The sequence below is a fragment of the Hyperolius riggenbachi genome, chromosome 11 (genome assembly GCF_040937935.1).
Source record: "Hyperolius riggenbachi isolate aHypRig1 chromosome 11, aHypRig1.pri, whole genome shotgun sequence".
Classification (NCBI taxonomy): Eukaryota; Metazoa; Chordata; class Amphibia; order Anura; family Hyperoliidae; genus Hyperolius; species Hyperolius riggenbachi.
This window is the reverse complement of record NC_090656.1, coordinates 71,356,645-71,377,828: the sequence shown is the minus strand read 5'-3', so window position 1 is coordinate 71,377,828 and position 21,184 is coordinate 71,356,645. Positions and strand designations below refer to the sequence as shown.

The 21,184-nt window shown below is 42.2% G+C and overlaps 1 protein-coding gene across 2 annotated transcripts in view; it reads left to right on the top strand.

The window, feature by feature from the left end:
* The window catches only part of CDH11 (cadherin 11), a 217,530-nt gene that overhangs the window by 116,078 nt on the left and 80,268 nt on the right, over window positions 1-21,184 (top strand). For both annotated transcript variants that reach the window (XM_068261316.1, XM_068261317.1), the window contains exon 2: window positions 16,743-17,125. In XM_068261316.1, coding sequence (XP_068117417.1) covers window positions 16,898-17,125 — 228 coding nt within the window. In that variant the 5' untranslated portion in view covers window positions 16,743-16,897. The remainder of the gene's footprint in view (window positions 1-16,742; window positions 17,126-21,184) is intronic.

Sequence of the window (21,184 nt, the reverse complement as noted above, 5' to 3'; positions counted from 1 at the left end):
TTCCAATAAAATTGATGCATGTTTGTGGCAGTAATATGACAAAATGTGGAAAACTTCAAGGGGGCCGAATACTTATGCAACCCACTATATATATATATATATATATATATATATATATATATATATATATATATATATATATACTGGGCCTGGGTGCTAGATTGACAGACAATGGCGATGCACACATCCATGGCAACAGCTGCGGCTCCGCCCCTGCACACTCAACACCTGACACGGAAACAGCCCATGGCCACAGATTCCTGTGCTTTTATTAGGCAGATATAATGTATATATCAGTAAACTCCTAATTCTTAAAAGAATCCTATATACTAAAGGATGAAACTGCATGCATACACCACAACCATCCCCTATAGCGCAAAGTCCACTGCCGGCCAAATCCTGCGCATGCGCACACCACAATTAATGCCAACAGCATGAGCACCACTGCAGTCCAAAGCCTACCACTGCCCAAAGCCTGCATACATGAACACCACCTACAATATGAATACCACCAAAGCCTTCTTACTGCCATGCAAGCTTTGCTGTTTGGATGTCACTTTAATTATAACTCAAATCACCTCTGACTGAAGTGATGTTTCTTGCTGTGGGTGGCGTTCTCATGGTGACATTTCTTGTGGGTGGTGGTGGCTTCTGTGCATAATTGTGGGTGGCGATCACATGGTCATGTTTCTCGTGGGCAGTGGCTTAGTGTGGGCTTGTGGGTAGTGGTTTAGTTTGTTGGTTGTAGTGTGTGCAGGAGTGTTGCGGTTCCATGGCTTGAAACAGAAAACTAGAGTTGTGGAAGTTGAAAGCCAAAGTTGTACCAGTGGTGGGAGCAGTAAACAGGAATGTGACTTGTGACTAGGAACAGCAAGGAAATGCTGTATAAAGTTTGTGAATATGGTTGTGTGCTGTGTGTCAAATGGAAATTTTCTCCACCCGAGTCCACAGCATATATTTGTTTCTGAAAAATGGATGCTAACTAAATACAAATGCTGGCAAGCCATTTTTCAAATCTGGCTGATATGAGGTTATTCGGAAGCTGTAACCACATTGCTCCCCAACTCTCTTTGTGAACTATTCCTGAGTAGTGGAGGGCAACATGAGGCACCAAGGATTTAATCAGTGGAGATGATCAGTGCATTTTAGGTACGAGGAGATTCCATGGATTAGCAGGTGGTTGATTAAATCAGGTGATAGTTAACAAGTCTGTGAATGGCTGAATGTGATCAGGTGATCATGTCTCACTTCTTCTTTCTGAGTAGGCTAAACCATGAGCAGATGTGTGATCATCACATGATCGCAAACAGCTATTCAGTATGGAAATCCCATATACACTTTAATGTGTTGACACCTGAAACCATTTTACAGATCAGGGGCAGTTTTAGAGTAAAACCTTTACAGAAACTCTGAATGGATCCTGGTGGGTGTTGTATGGAGAACTAAAGGAATTGACATGTAGCACTGGCCATTAGGTAGCAGTGCCGGTAGATATCAATAACGAATGGACATAATGTTCTAACATGTCCAATCATGAACAAGTAGTCATCCTGCATGTTGGGACACCTGCACACATTTGGCAATCCATAAGCCTCTCCTCAACAACTGAACACAGCCCAAGATTCCCCCCCCCCCCCCCCCCCCCGCCCTCCATGCATCACACTGCATCTGCTGCTATCTTCTAGCTCCCAATCATGTAACTCACATCAGTCATGTGATCGGGAAGCAGTGAATGGCAGCAGAGTGTGCTGCTGTGAAGCATAGAGGTACATATACCACTACCTGTACTACTCTGCATGTTTGTGGGGAGAGGGAGGAGGAGCAGGCCCCCACAGCCCCTCCCCCCACCCATGTGATTGTTACGCCCCTGCTGCAGAGATGGGTTAAGATGTAATGGTGCCCTTGTCAAGGTAGTAGATTTGGGGGCTCCCTGTGGTCCTTTTGGTAAGCTGTAGTGGAGAGAGGTCAAAGAATTTGGCAGGTGGGCCCCTTGACACCCACTAGACCCCAAGCACCTGCCTAGGTTGCCTGGTGGATCAAGTTACAAGTGTGTACAGGCCTTTCCTAGTCAGTCAGTCACCTGATTGCATTCTATACCGTGAATTCTCCTGGAGTAGAATGTATAAAGGATGAATTGATCATCAATAGCAGTCAGTGGAGCAGATTTATAAAAAAAAACAGTATAAAAAAATTGGAACATAAATGGTGCAAACAGGGAGCAGATGCCCGGATCTGGTATTCGGATTGGTCACGGAACAATTGCTCCACTTTTGCACCTGTTTTTGCATCAGATTTGCTCCCATTCTCCCTCGAAATAGTGTTGATTATAAACCTACCCCAGCGTTCTGTAAGACTTCTGCTGTGACAGACGTAATTCAGTTTTTGAGAAGTGCTCCTTTTTTCTCAGAGCTCCCCAACACCTGTCAGCTGTCACATGTGAATGTAAGTCAGGAGTTGTCAGAGACGGGGACCCCTAATTTGCGTTTTAGCATTCTGTACTGCAACATTAACGCAAATTAGTTGACAGCAGAATTGTTTAAAATTATTTTTCCCCCTCCTCTCTGAGCGCCTTTGTAGCAGACCTACATGAAACCTTTGCTTATTGTGTTAGAAGGAATCTGAAAATGGGATGCAAGCTTTAAACCAGCGTTAGTCACACATAGGCAATTAAATCAGCATTGTTAATAGCGGATGCATGCCACAGCCTTTTCGATACGCTGCTATTTCAAAAGCATTCTTGCTAAATATGGTGATTTTATGTGCATTTAGAGGGTGCTGTTCTCTTCTGTGACTTTGTTTAATATGGTGAATTTAATGTGCATTTCAAGGACGCTGAACCCTTAATAAGTGTCTACAGAGCATGATGATTTTAATGAGCGTTTAAGGTATGCAGTTGTGTTTTGTAGACCGGATTTAAAGAGCAACTCCGGGGCAGCTAGGGAATTCAATGCCAGTGCAGTCTTAGAAATAGCTGTAGTGAAGGCAGTTTACTTTAAAGAGGAACTGTAACCAAGGATCAAACTTCATGCCAATCAGTACCTGATACCCCCTTTCTCATGAGAAATCTATACCTATTCTTGAATAGGTCATGGGGGGGGGGGGGGGGGGGGGGGGGGCTGTATAACAAATATTGTGGTGAAACCCCTCCCACAGTGTGATGTCAGGACCCAGGTCCTGACAGTTGTCCTGACAGTTTCCTGTCTGTGAACCTTGTTGCATTGTGGGAAATAATGGCTTTTTCCAAGCAACCAGTATCTCCCTCTGTGCATATGTATATCTATAAAAAAAACAACGTTGTTAGTCTATTGCATTGTTAGTGGGTGTGGTTATAGATAATGACAGTTGGTGCTGTCTGTTTTTATTTTTGTTTGCCAGTAGTAAAAATATAACATGTCGGCTGAATGTGGGTCAAACAATATGAACAAATTACATGGCGCAAATCAATTATTTTCTCTCTTCTATTTTTTAACTTCTCACCTTGCGATATATTGATTTATTTTGTTCCTCTTTTCGGTAAAGTTTCTCTTTAAAGTGTGAGGGCCCATTTAAAGAGACACTGAAGCGAAAAAAAAAATATGATGTAATGAATTGGTTGTGTACTATGAATAATTACTAGAAGATTAGCAGCAAAGAAAATATTCTCATACTTTTATTTTCAGGTATATAGTGTTTTTTCTATCATTGCATCATTCTCTAATATGTGCAGATTACACAACACTCAGCATTCAAAATGAGTCTTTCAGAGCAGTCTGTGAAGTAATGACCTCTCCTCTAGCAGAGGAAAAGTAAATAGTCCAGGAACAGTTGAGATAATAAAAGTCAGATAACAGCGCTCTCCACGACTAACTTAGTCGGAGAGCTTAATGGATTGTTTGCATAGAGATAACAACTGGAGTTTCTCAACTCTTCCTGTACTGGAAACAATTAGACTGATGTATCTGATCTTAATGTTTTATTTCTTAGCTGTACTACACATACAAATCATAATATCATAATTTTTTTTTCGCTTCAGTGTCTCTTTAACACTAGTTGCGTTCCATTCTATATTTGAAAACATTTGCGATTTTCCAATCCTATCCTAAGTACAGTAAAGTTACAATTGGAATTGCGGTAATATCCTAATTCTCTACAACGACAATCGTAGTTCTGCTGCATTTTTCCTGCATTTTAATAGAAGCCAAAATAGTGAAAATCGCAAAAAAATAAAATCATATTTACGGTAAAATCATGAAAAAGACCCTACTCAGCTTTGCTACAACAATTTATGTAACATACATCATCACTACACAAGTCGCTGTGTAAATGAACGTCATTTAATATGATTTTTTATCCCCCGTCTGCAGTTGTCTTTTTGGGCAAGTGCGTAAACCTCTGATTCTCAAAAGAAGTGTGTGTGAGCTGCGAAGGTGTGTAAAGCAGCAGTTCTCAAAACAAATGCAGGTGCATACTTACAGTCTTTATTTTGTGTTGTGGGTGGCGGCTTATTGTGGGCGTCGGCAGTGGTTGTTTTACATGCGCGCAGCTGCAGGTTTTGTTTAGTATATAGGATTATTGTGACAAACAAAACTATACCCACAACAAAAATATGGTAATTAACACTACTGTTGACCTCTCGAAACACCACTTGCGCCCTTCCCTGGCCAATACGGAGGCTCAGGAGTTCAGGTTATTTTACATTCTTGTCCATGTTGGTGCTTGCTATATATGAATAATCTCTGATTATGTGTCTTGGGGGTTTTTTTGGGGGGGAGGGGGGGGTCATATGCTTTTTCTCCTGTATTTGCTTCGGGTTAAGAAGTCCGGCTCCCAACATTTTTTTTACAATAGCTTTTTTCCCTTAGGATATTTTGCCAAGGCAAAAGGGACTGCTTATGCCAGGAAGTTGGAGCAGGGTGAGGGGGGGTCTCAGGTCTTCTCTAGATGGATGCTGAGGACAGATCTCCAAGTACCCAATGTAACGATCTTACCTTGTTCCAGAGGCTCCCGCGACGTCTCCCGCTTCATTTCCGGCGGGGATCGACAGTGGCATCATCTTTGGATGGCATCCCCAGCGTCTCTCCGGCGGTGAGTCAGGGCGCGCGCATGCGCAGTTCTCCCAGGCGCACGCGCGCGAGCCAGTGCGACCTTTTCAGGCCCAGGAGGCAGGTCTGATGCTAGACTCGTCCTCCTGTGGGCTGGCCTTGCTCATCATCCATTAGGTATATTAGGCCAGTGAGGCAGTTGCTCACTGGCCTTGATACTAATCAGTTTGCTGGTTCTAGGTCTAGATCAGGCATGGGCAAACTTGGCCGTCCAGCTGTTACGAAACTACAAGTCCTACAATGCATTTGTCTTTCTGAGTCATGACTGTGGCTGTCAGACTCCTGCAATGCATTGTGCGACTTGTAGTTCCTTAACAGCTGGAGGGCCAAGTTTGCCCATGCCTGGTCTAGATAGTGATTTGAGCTACATTCATATATTGTGTAGACACACAATATATATGTACTCTAGTTAGTCAGTCTTTGTAATTTTCGTATATATTTTGTAGTTTATTTCTGTAACATCTGATTGTATATATTTCTGTGTACCGACTTTTCGCCTGCCTCCTGACTCTGCCCTAGCCTTATCCATTTTGTACCGCTGCCATCTGATTACTCGTGTACCGACTCGGCCTGCCTAGACTACTCTATTGCCTGATCCTTCTGACTAGACTGACATCTGACCTTAATGCTGACTCTGCCTGTTATTTGATTACGACATTTCTTTACCACTCTGTACCATTGTTACCTCTGTCACTGTTATGACTACGTCCTGATCCTGACTACGCTTACTCTCTAGCATTGTATTTGTTCACTACGTCTACGCTTCTCACGCATCAGCGTGATACCCAAAACTGTGAATCAGCAGCCAGTTTGACACTATCTCAGGGGTGTCTCTACAGGGGAGCAGCCCCTGTATTCTCAGAGCGGCCCCAGAGCAGTAAGGGACCCCAATTACTACTTTGCTACCTCCGATAAAGGAGTCCATCCTTCAGGAGAACCTGTACTGAGTAAAAATATTTAAAATAAACACATGAGGTAACTTCAAATAAATATTACATAGTTACCTTGCCATCAGTTCCTATCATAAGCTCACCATTTTCTTCTGACAATAATCCCTTCCAGTTCTGACAATATTTTGTCAGATCTGAAATATATCAGTTGCTGTCAGTAAAATATCAGTTGCTGTCAGTTATAGCTGAGAGGAAAACTGGTGTACCAGGTAATGACCATGTTTCCCTATGGCTCAAGTGGGCGATGTTACAATTTAACTGTGTGCTGACAGAGAAAGCTGTTATGGGTAATGGCCATTTTCAAAATGGAGGACGGAAAATTCCCTTCACATCACAGTGTTCATCACAGTGAACAAACAGGAGAAAGACACTGAGGAGTAGACTACATGGAAGGTAAGTATGACTTGTGTATGCTTATTTTGACTTTTAATTGTCAGTTCAGGGTTTCTTTCAAATCAGGTGTTTTTGTTGTTATGTTTGTGAAGACTACGATGTCTGCACATGTTTTGTGATCCTTGCAAAATGGGCCCCTAGTCTGTGAGGGTCACAAGGGGTAGGCAAGGGGAAAGGTGTGAAAGGCACCATCTGTGTTGTTCTAATAAACAAAAGTGTTAGATTGGCCAATATAGTCATTATGTATTCCACTTTGTGTAACAGAAGCACAGATTTCATGGAAATTGTTTCATTATGTTGGCAGTTATATAATTGCTGGACTTATTTCTAGGGCAGTTTTGACAAGTTTCACTTAATTAACAAGGGAGAGTGAGATCACAGGTTGATTAATCAAGATGGCGCCTGCTGGGTAGCCACGGCCACAGGGCTCCGGCTCACATCTTTCTTTTTTTGTCTTTTTTTTTTCACCTTTTTCCCCCTAGACTGCCCAGGCAATCTCACTCCAGCTCTGCCACACCATCGGGCAGATGTGAGACACGCAGGCTTGACGGGCTCTGGCTGAGCGGCACTTGCCATGGGGTCCGGCCCACCTCCAGGTCAGCTCAGCTGATGACCCGCGTGGCGCCGGCCCCAGCCGCTCCGATCCCACCTTTGCTGCTTCCCACGTGGAGCTGGCACCAGCTGCTCCGACCGCCCCTCTGCCGCCTGCTCACCGGCGCTGCCTGGGTACTCCTCACCACCGCTGCCTGGATCGCTGCACGATAACCATGTGGCGCCGGCCCCCAGCCGCTCTGATCCCACCTCTGGAACACCGTGTGTGCCTGCGCCAGATGAATCATCGTCCCTCCTGCTGCTGCTCCATCGCCGCTGACTGGGACACCATGCAGCCTGCAGATGCGATGCTTTCCCCAGCAGGCTGGCAGCCTGCCACCACTCCACTGGATGCACCGGGCAGCTGCTCTTCGGCAGCACAGCAAGCGGGAGCCCTTCTCCATCACCGCCGACAGCCTCCACCGTGCTGGATCCACTCTGCACCATCACCCTCGGACTCACTTTGGACTGCTGGGGCTCCACCGCTGGCGGGCCCTGAGCATGGGGGACACTCCATGCGCACAGGAGGCCTGACCACCGCCGCTTCCTGCCGGGCCTCCCACGTGGTAGAGATCCTCAGGCCGAGCTCCGGTTAGGTTCTTCACCAGCTGCAGCCTCCAGCCTGCTCGGCCGCCCAGTGTCTATCACTGCTGAGGTCTGTGTCGGCCTGCGCCACCACCCAGCCCGGAGGATCAGCGGTCAGCCTACACCACCACCAAGATCTGAAGTTCAGTGGTCCACCTGGCGATCTTCCACCTGGCGACTTTTCCACAGGGATGGACACTGTTCGGACGGTCTGTCGGACTTTGGGGTGCTTTCTAGCCTGCAGCCCTGGGGGGGACTCTGCCTCTGTCTCTCTCCTCTTGCACTGGTTCTTTATCTTTCTTCTCTCAGTCTCTCTTTGGCTATACCTTCTCTTTTTCGCTGTCCACTCTTTTCCAGGACACACTGCGGGGTGTCTGGAGCTGCTGCGGAGCTGAGCGAGCGCCACCGGCAGAAGGCCACCGGCTGCTCCCCTCACACAGCACTCCAGACCTCCCCACGCGTCCTTCATTATAGTTATGTGCTGTATATGTACATGTGTACTGTACTATTCTGTGTATGTGTCTGTGTATGTATGTATATGTATGTGTATGTATGTATGTATGTATGTATGTATATATATATATATATATATATATATATATGTATATACATATATATATATATATATATATATATATATATATATATATGTATATGTGTGTATGTGTGTGTGTATATGTGTGTACATGTGTATGTAGGTTTATGCTACTTTGTACTACTGTACCTGACTGTATATGTTGGATTGCATGCATGTGTTTTGAACCATCTCCGACCCTGTTTGAGCCAAAAATAATTCCGGGTACAACCCCCGTTGTACTTGACGAAATAAACATGATTCTGATTCTGATTCTGATTCTGATTAAGCGCCAACATTTCTTGCTGCTAATATCTGTTATAGTGTTGTGAACTTAATGTAATTGTGCGTAAAATAAAGCTTAGCTTGCTTTACTAATGCAATTTATATTATGTATTTAAATAGCGCTGACATCTTAGATCATAGGTGTCAATCTCTAGCCTGTGGCAAATCTGGCCCACGGCGCCATAACATTTGGCCAACCATTGGTTTGTGGGATTTACAGTGGATTTGGCCCCTGGCCACGCCCGTGTTCTGACTGTACTCTTGCCATCACCTGCCTCTCCAGTGGTTTAGCCCACGGCCATGTTTGTGCTCTGGCCTTTCCATCCACCTGTCCACTTCCCATCAAGTGCCTCTCTTTCTACGCCATAGAACATGGCCAAGCTCTATCTCTCCCTTGTTCCGCACACTCCTAACAACTCCCACTCTTGACCGGAGGGCAGCCGTCTTAGGGGCTTCCATGAGCCAGGTAATCCTTATAAATGGAGGTATTATATCTCCTAATTGTGGTTTTCATGTGGTTTGTTAGGGATTATGGTTCATAGGATTTATTGGCATTAGTGCCCTTTTTACAGCAACAGCTATTCATTTTTGACTTTAGAGCATTCTTCTCCAGTTTGAATCTCAGCACGTCAGCACTTTTGTGTACAGATTTATTGCACTATAGCACTTAGTATAATCCCTAGGGATCTATGAACTGTGGTGTTATATGTATTTATAAGTATTATTTGCACCTCGTTTTGGAGATGTTTGCCTGTATAATGCATTACTTTTTTTTTGTGGATTAGCCCTTTTATCTGGTCAAATCTATCAATTCCGATGATCTGTCTGGATGGATCATTTCTGTTGATGGGCGGCAGATCTGTTGGCCCCCGTGGTCTAATTTTTAATTTCGGCCCAATGTCTATTTGAGTTTCACACCCCTGTCTTAAAGGTTAGTATTTGGTGTCAGGAAGCAGTTATTGTTAAGGTGGGATATTACAGCTAGGCAAAAGGAAGGGTATAACTTCAGCTGTGATAGATTCAAGTTATGTGTTAAGAAGGGGCATATGAGTGAGACTGTGTTGAGTTAACACTGAAAACAGCTTTGCATCCCTGGAGTACCTTATATACTCGCATATAAGCCTAATTTTTTCAGCACACAAAACGTGCTGAAAAGTTACCCCATCATCTTATATGCGTGTCAGTGGGGCAGAACGAACGGCGGGCATGTAAATATTTGCCTTCTTGGCTCCAGCGCAGGTGCAGTAGCGGCTCTCGGCTTGGGCAAAGGCGGAAATAGCCAATCCCAATCGGGTCCACTCTACTGCACAAGCGCAAGTCGCCTGTGCCTGTGCTGTAGAGCAGACCCGATAAGGCTCAGCTATTTCTGCCTTGGCCCATCAGGGAGCTGCTACTGCACCTGCGCTGGTGCCGGGGAAGATAAATATTGCAGGTGCTACTGCACCTGTGCCACAGCACAAGTTTTTGGCTGTGGTTTTTTTTTGGGGGGGAGGGGTCAAGTGCTCCATCGTGGGATGGAGGAGGATGGGGGAAGCCTCGATAGGATCCAGAAGGGCCCCACTCCCGAGATAATTCAGGAAAAAAAGTTAATTGCAGGTATCAGTTTTTTATCCGTTACCCTTTGTTCTGTTCGGTCGATCCGGAAAAATCGCCCCCACCCCAAACTTGCAGTCCATTCTGATAGAGCACTGTAAACAGATCCTATTGATTAACCACTTTACCCCCGCCTGTACGAATTTCTCCGTCCCTTTTTCCATCCTTTAACCCCCAGGGACGGAGAAATCCGTACTTTCCGCGCTCCCGCCGCTGCCCGTGCTCCCGCTCGCTCTATCGTGCATTCCCGCGGGTAAACACGCCGCCGGCCGCTCGCCCGGAGATCAATGAATGGGAAAATCCATTCCCGTTCGTTGATCTAAGTCCTGCAATGATCCGCTGCTTCTCCGCTAAGCAGCGCGATCATTGTGAAAAAAAACCCGTTCCCAGCCTCCTAGTACTTCCTCCAAGCGTGGAGGTCACATTAAACAAATAGTTACTGTTGCCATCTTGTGGCCAAGTAGTAAAACTACACCCTAAAGCATTTTTCCCATACAAATAGATTAATTATACACAAAAAATTAACTCATTACCTCCCACACTCCCCATTTTTTTTTTGTAATAAAAAAAAATTTAAAAAATGTACAATAAAAAAAGTACATAAATAGTTACCTTAGGGACTGAACTTTTTAAATATTTATGTCAGGAGGGTACAACACTGTTACTTTATAAACTATGGGCTTGTAATTAGGGATGGGCGCAAAACTGAAAACAATGCACCTTTATTTCCAAATAAAATATTGGCACCAAACATTGTGATAGGGACATAATTTAAACGCTTTTATAAGCGGGACAAATGGGCAAATACATTTCATGGGTTTTAATTACAGTAGCATGCATTATTTAAAAACTATAATGGCCGAAAACTGAAAAATAATGAATTTTTTCACACATTTTTCCTATTTTCCCATTAAAACATATTTAGAATAAAATAATTCTTAGCATAATGTCCCACCTAAAGAAAGCCTAATTGGCGACGGAAAAAACAAGATCTAGTTCATTTAATTGTGATAAGTAATGATAAAGTTATAGATGAATGAATGGAAGGAGTGCTGAAAGGTGAAAATTGCTCTGGTGCTCAAGGGGTAAAACCCCGCAGTGGTGAAGTGGTTAACATAGTATCTTTTGACGTTCAGCTACATGACCATTTTTAATGCCAGTGATAAGTTGCTACAATTACTGACTGATTAGTTGCTAATGACTAGGACTCAAAATGTAACAGTGCCCTTTGATCTGATTTACTTCAGTAGTAAGAATACTTATCCTTTAATACCGTTACCTCCGCATTTGCATTCTGTGCCTTATTATCCTAACAACTCACAGAATTACTGTCATATTATTCAGCAAGTTGATACTGCTGTTGTTGATTGTTACAAATTGAATGCATTGTTAATCTTTCAAGGCAGCGCTGGAACATCCTGCTGCTACGGCGTGTCACACAGCGGCAGGGATGACGGGGACAGCGGGCGCCGCGCCGGAATACTGACTCCAATAGAATTTCCAAACTTGAGTTTCCTTGTTACACATCACAGGCCTGTTCAGGCAATACATTTTCTGTGGCTAATTTATTCATATTCAGCTCCTTGCCACGCTTGTTTGTTCACCACATTACTGGTGGATAAAAGGAAACAGGATCTATGCATTAAGCTGACCCTCTCAGTGACACACAGCGTGTCTGAGTTCTAGCACCCGGGCCCATTAGCGTCTGCAGAAAATGCTGCGGCCTTGTTTAGAGAGCCGCTTATTGTGTCTTCTGTGTGGTAAATGTATTAAATGCGCAAACAACGGCGTCTGACAAGATGTGCATTTGCATCGATGCCACTTTTGCAAAGGTCTCGGCTATTTAATATAACACCGCTTTTGTGGAAAAATAAATACATAAAAACAGTTTCCACCAGGTCAGATGTTTGCACTGCAATAGCTTTAGCAAACATTACTAAGGGATGTCTTATGGGGATGCTCATTCGAAATTGAAATTTTCTCGTTTCCTATCGGAAATTGGCATTTAATCGGAATTCCAGGAAATCGGAATTCCACAGAAATCCGATTTACCTCAGCTCAGTAATTTTAGACTAATCACAGAACTTTGACACATTGGACCAATCAGAAAATGCAAAAATCTCAGCAAAATTGTATTAACACAGTCATTTTAGACTAATCACAGGATTCCAATTTTCAGATTTTCAATTTTGTTGTTGTTTTTTTTTGCATTCTCTGATGCAAAAAATTACAAATAAATTAGAAAATCAGTAGAATTAAACATCGGAAAAATAGAAATCAGAAAAACAAAAAAATCAGAAAACGGATATTGGCATTAGCGGAAATGGGCATTTTCGACCATTCCTACTGGTTTATACTTTGCACATCTTGCTGCAATTTATGATCTGTTTTCGATCGCATGCAAATTGCAAAATGCTAGAACATCAACTAACCTAACTAGCCCCAATTGCAGAAATACGCATTGCAAAATTGCACTGCATTTTGCGCTTTTGATTGCCTTTGAGCTTTGCACTATAAAACAACCTTAGACCTCTTGCAAACTGCAAGTGATTCCGATTCAGATTCCGCTTTTCAATCAGTTTTTACATCCGATTCAGATTCCGATTTGCAGTGTGCAGGGAGCAAACTGCAAATCGGAATCGGAATCGGATGTAAAAACTGATTAAAAAACGGAATCTGAATCGGAATCGCTTGCAGTGTGCAAGAGGCCTTAGGCCCGTTCGCAAAATGCTCAAGCGCTAGTGCTTGTTAAAGCGATAGTGCCATAATACCCTACGGGCCCATACTCACTTGGACGATTTGCGTTAATCGCCGGCAATTAACGCAAATTACCAAACGCAAATTTATAGCCTGCACCATTTTCAGGCGATTTTCCGGCGAACACGTTTAGTGCTATAGTTGCTTTGCTGTTGGAAGAACATTTTTTTGTTTTGTTTTGTTTTGTATTTTGTATTTTTGTACTTTTTTGTAATTTTGTATTTTTGTACTTTTTACAAAAGTATACAGTCTTGTTACAATACTAACTATCGCTCACGCTCAGCAGGGCTAACAATCTAATCCGTACCACAGTATAGCCATATGTCCACTATAGTTTAAGGCCAATTTTGCAGGAAGTCAATGAACTCATCTATATGCTTTTGGGATGTGAGAGGAAACCAAAGTGCCTGCAGGAAACCCGTGCAAACACAAGGAGAGCATACAAACTCTATGCAGATTGTGTCTTAGCCTGAATTAAAAACGGACACCCAGTGCTGCAAGACGAATCTGCTATCCACTATGTTTCCTTGCCACCAATAACATAGTAGTTAGCGGGAACACTGGTGACAGTGATTGTTTGTGCATTTGTTTGGGGCTGTGTTTACCAAATACTAAAAGCAACATCTTATGGGTGACAAACGTTTATGTGGCATTAAGAATCATATTCCGCTCCAATAGTTGCGTCGTGTTTCCCAGTGATGAGCAAATAGGGATGATAGTAGCAGTCAGATTGCAGGTGGTGGCAAAATGTCAGCGCATTCATGTGCATGAGCCCTGAGCTTGAGAGATGATGTCTCTTCACTGACTTTTATTGTCATTTTTTTGTAAAGGTGCATTGAAATAAAAACTACATATGCACTCGAACTATGAATGCGCGCTGAATGTACCGTATCTATATTACCCATTCATAGCACAGAACATTATTTCTACTATATAAAGTACCTTTAATCCTAGTAATAATGATAATAACTATTGCTTTCTTGGGACCTTACAATAAAGTGACATTCACCTTGAGATGCATAAGCTCAAGTAGAAACACACTTGGTACCACATTGCCCTCGTCACTCGTCTAGGGTATGGCATAGAATCTGTTACAGCAGCTTAAAGGGGAACTGAAGTAAGAGGTATATGGAGGCAGCCATATTTATTTCCTTTTAATCAATACCAGTTACCTGGCAGCGCTGCTGGTCTATGTCTCTGCAGTAGTATCTGAATTACACCAGAAACAAGCATGCAGCTAGTCTTGTCAGATCTGACTTTAAAGTCTGAAACACCTGATCTGCTGCATGCTTGTTCAGGGGCTATGGCTAATAGTATTAGAGGCAGAGGATCAGCAGTGCTGCCAGGCAACTGGTATTGCTTAAAAGGAAATAAACATGGCAGCCTCCATATACCTCTATTCTGTTCCCCTTTAATATGCCTAAAGGAAACCATAGATTAATGCTTTGGCACAAAATAAACATATCTCAAATAGACTTTACAAAATAAATACTATACTTAGTATTTTTGCCGCTCTTGTGTGCAATTTTTTGTGGTTTTTTTTACTAAAACTCCATGCAAAACACAGAAAAGCATATTATTTAGTGGGCTGTGTGCAAAATGAAATCACCATTTCTAAAAACATCTTATGACTAATAAATATATATTGAAAAATAGCTCCTTCCTCGGCACCAGCAGCTCCTCTCATCTCACCACAACTCTCTGTAATGCTGCAGTAGACAGAACTGGAAAGCAGAGCCAGAAGGGGGCAGGCTTGGGCTTGAAAAAAACATCAGAGAAGACAGGCTCAGCTATAATGATTCCTGAGCAGAGCCAGACTGAATGCTCAGTCTGGGATTTTATTAGGGCTGATAATAGGCAGGCTGAGCAGTGAAGGATAAAACAGAAAGCAGGGTAGGTGTTTTCTCTAATGTTCCCACTGATATATATGGTAAAATACATGAGGGTGCTTCGTCTCTTGTATACTTTAATACACTTGTCAGGATCTCTCCTGTAGCAAGTTCTGTCGCTTGCAATGGAGCTGCAACTGGGCAGTTCTGACTTGTCTGCTTGCATTTGGTTGCGCATTTGCAGTGAGTCTTATTGTCATTTGCAATCACTCTGCAGTTCAGAGCAGTTCAGGATGCTGTCAGGATTCCTCCTATGGTTTGCTGCAGTTGAACTGCAGCCAGATAGCCCTGGATTTCCTGCATGCATGTTGTTGCATAGTACTGTATGCATTTGTTATGTTAGTCTTTCAGCTAGCAAATGGTAATCAAGCCAGCTCAGGATTGAATGATTACCATTCAGCTGTGTGGGAATTTGCATACCTGCATCCATTGGCTGATGCCAGCATAAAAGTCTGCCTCCCATTTCAGACCCCGCCCAACATAGTGTTCAGCTCTCTGAGTTGTTGTTGGGTCTATGCTGTGAAAGTTGTTATTGTAAAAATGTATAATGCCTTGCTCTGTATTTTCATGTCTGCTGGACGTTTGCTGACCTGCGGGAGTCAGTGAAGTCCTTCTGATCCTGATAGTTTGGATCCTGCCAGCACCACGTTGGTGACTGGTAGTGTTCCTTCTAGCCTTGTTCTTACCTTGTTCTTGAGGACAAACTATAGCAGTGGTTGCCATTAGTTTCACTCCTACCCGTTAGTCTTGTCTATCTCAGTGTGAATGTTGTCGTCGCTGAAACAGCGACTAGATTGACTGAGCATTCCGTCTGTATGTCTGTTGTTTGTCTTGTTAATTGTCATTACTTGTGCTTTAGCTAGTGAGTTATTTGAGAGCTACATTTCATATATTGCGCATCAGCACGATATATATGTGCTCTAGTCAGTCAGTATTGTATTATGTGTAATATTGTATATTGTATTGTGTTCCTACCTTTGCCTGCCTCTCGACTACGAATCTGCCTAATCCTTCCAACACGACTGACATTTGAATTAACGTGTATGACCCAAGCCTGTTACTGACTACATCTGTTGTGTATTGTATCACTTAGCATCTAGCCTGATAGGCGGCCCAAAGCTGCAGTTGCTCTGGGCAATCTTGCTCCCTTGTTCATTACTCCTGTGTCCATCTGTGGAGCCTCTTCCATTATCCAGCTACTTGGTCAGAAAGTATAACCCCCTAGAATTACAACACTATAAAAAGAATATATATATATATATATATATGTAATGTATATCTCAGAGAGCATGCGAGCATACAGTATTTACAGTACTTTAACTTTTTTTTTTTTTGTGTGTATGTGAGCTTTTTTTAATCGTACTTGGATTTTAATTGCATTTGTATTAGATTTGTATTGCTATATGAACAGTCAAGCTAATCAATGTTAATATATTTACAAACAACACGCATTGGTCATAAAATCAATGTATTCATTTGTACCTTTCTTTTTTTAAGCTTATAAAAGGATATCTAAATACAACTGCATAGAAAATCGTTTTGAATTAAATTTTTTCTCTGCGTTTGTTATTTTTTTCTTGGGCGAAATAGTGGGGAAAGGAAGACAATAATATTGGGGTAATATGGCCAATTATATTTTCAATATATTCTGTGAACATTTATACTGTTCAGGAGCAAGAATCCATGTATTAATATTGGTTGGCCCATTTTTTTTTTATTTGTTGTGTGTGTTTTTATTTTTTTATTTAATAATGTACTATTAGGTGCAACTTAGCTCAGAACTTCCTCGCCACTATAAACAAATATCCACAGCATGATAACCTTTATGAAGAATTCATTACATTACAATTCTTCATTACAGTTTATCAAAATCCTGGTTTCACTCCTGCAGAGGGAATTGAAAGAGTTAAGTTCATCGTTCCCGTATGTGCCCCCAAAGTATGCTAACTACACATTTTTTTTTAATGTTCAGAGTGACTTCACTGTCTGACGACTCTTTTGTGATTTAAATTAAATCTCATGCATTTGCTTTCTTTTCATGCAGGATCAATTTTGGGATATCTGGATTTGGAAGGACCAGGAACATTATGGGTGTACTCTGTGGATTGACCTTTACCTGTTGGATATAACCCTTGGGTTTGCACTTTCTTGATTGTTCTGGAGTACGGATCAAAGACTGTTGAATATACACTACCAAAAATGAAGAAGGACTTTTGTTTACATGGTTTTCTGCTATGCCTGGGTATTGCGTACTGTAGTCATGCCTCATCAACGCGGAAGAACAGTAGGTTGAGGCAGTCATTTCATGGACACCACGAAAAGGGCAAAGAAGGGCAAGTCTTACACAGGTCCAAGAGGGGATGGGTATGGAACCAATTTTTTGTAATAGAGGAATACACAGGACCAGACCCTGTGCTTGTTGGACGGGTAAGAACATGCTTTTTTTGTATTTGTGTGTGTGGTGAAGGTTGTTATGTTATTGTTTATCAGTGACGTGACTTATGTATATTCTGGCGTATAAGACTACTTTTTAACCCTTGAAAATCTTCTGCAAAGTGAGAGGTAGTCTTATACGTCGGGTGTCATTGATGCCGGGTGATACGCTCTGTCCTCTTACCGACTCTCAGATCTCGCTGCTGAGGACTGTAGTGAAGTGGCGCAGGCACACATGTGCGAGATCTGAGAGGCAGAGAAGATGGTGAAGAGGATACAAGGGTGGGCCAGACAGGTGAAAGAGGTGTGTTTTATGGGCACAGCATGATCTATTCTTCCATACCGCTCTGATAAACAGGTAGACAAGGAGAGCTGACAGATCCACTTAGGGAGAGGGAGAGTTGACCAATCCATCCAGTCAATCACCTGTATACTGTTATATACTAGGTACCACATACAGTACAGCACCAGTATCTGTTTATACATAGCACCAGTATATGAAGTTTTTTTAACTTTTATTTGGCGTGCGCTGGAATAGGGGTGGTCTTATGCGGCGAGTATATCCCAAGTGCTATATTTTTACTGTAAAAGTTGTGGGGGCGTCGCCCAGTTGTCTTATACGCCCGAATATACGTTATATGAACTTACTGCAAAATAGTAAGGCAGTTTCTGGAGAGAGCTAACTTGTGTACATACGTGGGGCAAATCTGACAGACATGGCTGGACAAGCGCCAAGTAGTGAACATAACAGGGCTCCTTAAAATTAAAGCTGGCACCTCCATATTGAGTTATTCTGTAAATGTTGTCCTTGGAGCTGGCTCCTTAAAATTCCCCACTAGTTCCTATATTGAACTGACTCTTGATATTTCAATTATTATAGTATTCTATTTAAAAATTATTTTAGTTTGCTTACAATGCTTTATGTGCATATGAAACATACGGGTGTGTCAAACTTTCCTGCCAGTCAGTAGATTGCTGCAGGTGTTAAAAATGAGTAACAATAGTACCTACTTTGTGCAACTAATGTCTTATGTAGCAAAGCTAGGGCTCCTGTATAACCTGTGCTTTAAAGGATACCAGAAGTGACGTGACTTGTGACATGATGAGATAGGACTCAGCCACTTACATAACTGATATTTAACTCTTTCAGACAGAGAAAGATAAAAAGGAACACATCTTAGTTATTTGTGTGCTAGTCACTGTACATACACATGTCTATCTCACCATGTCACATGTCACTTTGGGTACTCTTTAAAAATAATACTGTCAACATTTTAGCAAGGTAAATTAAACACAAGCTTATAGCAGAGGATCAGCAGGGCTGCCAGGCAACTGGTATTGCTTAAAAGGAAATAAACATGGCAGCCTCCATATACCTCTCTCTTCAGTTCCCATTTAATGTGTCTTTTAAATATTGGTTTATGTTTATGGCAATCTTTACATGAAAAAGCAACATCCTTAAGGCTAGGTTCACAGTGGGAGTGTTTTAATCCCTGCGACAGCAGGAATGAAAAGCAATGGATTGGGAAAGGCAGTGCATCATGTAATCTGTGCATTACGTTGCATGCAGTGAAGAATACAGTCAATATGCTTCACCGTACTGTTAATGTAGGCGTCATGTAGTAAATGCAACGCATTCAATGCATTGGGATTCCAAACTCTGCAATGGCCACACTGTGAACTTCTCTTTGCATTGCAGTGCGTTATTGTGCGTAACAATGCGGCAATTATGACGCAACGTTGCACTAAAATGTAGCCTCTAACTAAGGAAAGTTAGATTCTGTGTGCATTCCTAAAGTTTTCTGAGCACCTTTAAAATAATACATTGGGACAAATGGCTGGATTCATACTGCATTCATTGGGTAGTGCTTGTGTGCTGAGCAGAGGCACTGTGCTGTACAGATGTATTTCACAGCAGTGTTCTGATCCTGCCACCACCTAACACTCCTCCAGACCTCCACCACTGCCGGTTAGAATGCCTGCCAGCCACTAGGGGTGCATCATGGGTGGTGGACACATGGCGGTATCCGATAGCCTTGTGAATGGGCCCCAGTGAGTAACATTACATATATAGAGTCACTAGCTATATTTTTACCTATCTAGTTTACAAAGAATTTCAAAGGCATGTTTAAATTAGGTATTTACATTCTTAACCTCCTTGCCGGTTATCCCGAACTCAGTTCGGGGTAACCTGCACAGGAGGATTTCTCAGGCCCCGCTGGGCCGATTTGCATAATTTTTTTTTTGTTACAAGCAGCTAGCACTTTGCTAGCTGCTTGTAACATCCGCTCGCCGCCGATCCGCCGCTATCCACTACGTCGTGCCGCCCCCCCCCCCCCTCCAGACCCCTTGCGCAGCCTGGCCAATCAGGGCCAGGCAGCGCTGAGGTGTGGCCCGGGATTCCCTATGACGTCCCGATGTCGGTGACGTCATCCTGCCCCGTCGCCATGGCGACCGGGGAAGCCCAGCAGGAAATCCCGTTCTGAACGGGATTTCCTGCTTACTCCGATCGCCGCTGCCGCTGGGCTCGCTACATGATTTAAAAAAAAAAAAGTGCTGCCTCCTTGCCGGGGGAATTAGACAGGCAAGGAGGTTAAAGGACAACCGAGGTGACATGTGACATGATGAGATAGACATGTGTATGTACAGTGCCAAGCACACTAATAACTATGCTGTGTTCCTTTTATCCTTTTTCTACCTGAAAGTGTTAAACATCAGGCATGCAAGTTACAGTTTCTGTCTGGGTCGGGACCAGGTCAGACTGGGTCAGACTATAGAATAGCCCTTAGTGATAAGTGATTACAGCCACACAACACAACACCTGTTGGAAAATTCTGTGTCTTAATACCATTCTCAATTGCAGTGTACATTTATGCCCTAAAAATATACTTTCTGTAAATGCCAGGTATCTGACTTAAAACATTTAAATTGATATCATATACATTATTGTATGAATGATCTGAATTCTGAAACATCTGCATCTGGTGCTGTTTTCATGACTTTAGGAACAATCGGGTGAAGTTTTATTTAATTTTTTTATAAGCCTTTTTAAAGTCTGATCATTCATTTGAGAGTATTGACTCAGCTAGTGAGAATGCATATTGCATTGTGTTTATTTTAGAACACTAGGGACTTTTATGTTAGAAAAATGCACAGAATGGGCATATGACACAAGTGGAGAGGTTGTTAAAAAAAATCCTTTATACAATTACTTTACTTGTACTTTTATCCTTTTTTAATGCATTTTTTTATTTTTCCTGTTTTGAATTATTCACATCCCATATGGTTGTGTTGTGGTTGAGATAAAGTGATGTTTTCCTTTTTGCCTTTTTTCGCCTTTTTGGACTTTTGCATTATGTGATCTGACCACCATATCCTATTAGTTATTGCAATTAATTTTTGAATATACTATACCCCTGTTTATAATCTACTAAAAAGAAAGCTAAAACTAGCAATTTTTTGTTACAGTGAACTTTTGCTAGACTTTCAGATGGTGTTTTGTCACACCTGTTGCGTTAGTATTAAGTATTTTCTCCCAGCCTAATTCTAGCTGTGATTGCTAATTATTTGTTAAAAATAATGCTATTATCCTGGAACCCATTAATATTAGAGATCTGTTTTACTAGTTACCTTCACTAGTTATTAATTCAAGTAACATGTCTTTTAATGGCTGCCTATAGAGAGTGTTTAAACCTCTGCAGCTAAGAACTTCTGAGGGACATTTTGTTTTAAAGGTATACATTACAAATTGTTTCCTTATTAATTGCCCAGTCCTGTGAATCTTCACAGAGCTCTCCTTAACTTCATTTCTGGATACTGATTGAATGCACTGCTAAACACTCACAGATTTTTAGTCGTTAACTTGTTTTTTTCTTTTTTTTCCCCTTTACAAATAATTAATTTATATTGTGTTTGTCTATCCTTACTTAACATACATAAAGCGGCAGTCCATACATTTTTTTTTTCAGCACTTGAGCCCATATGTAATTCACTTTTTCTCCTGACTTTTCACCTAGGTTATAATTTTAAACTTGTCAATAAAATGTCTTTTAA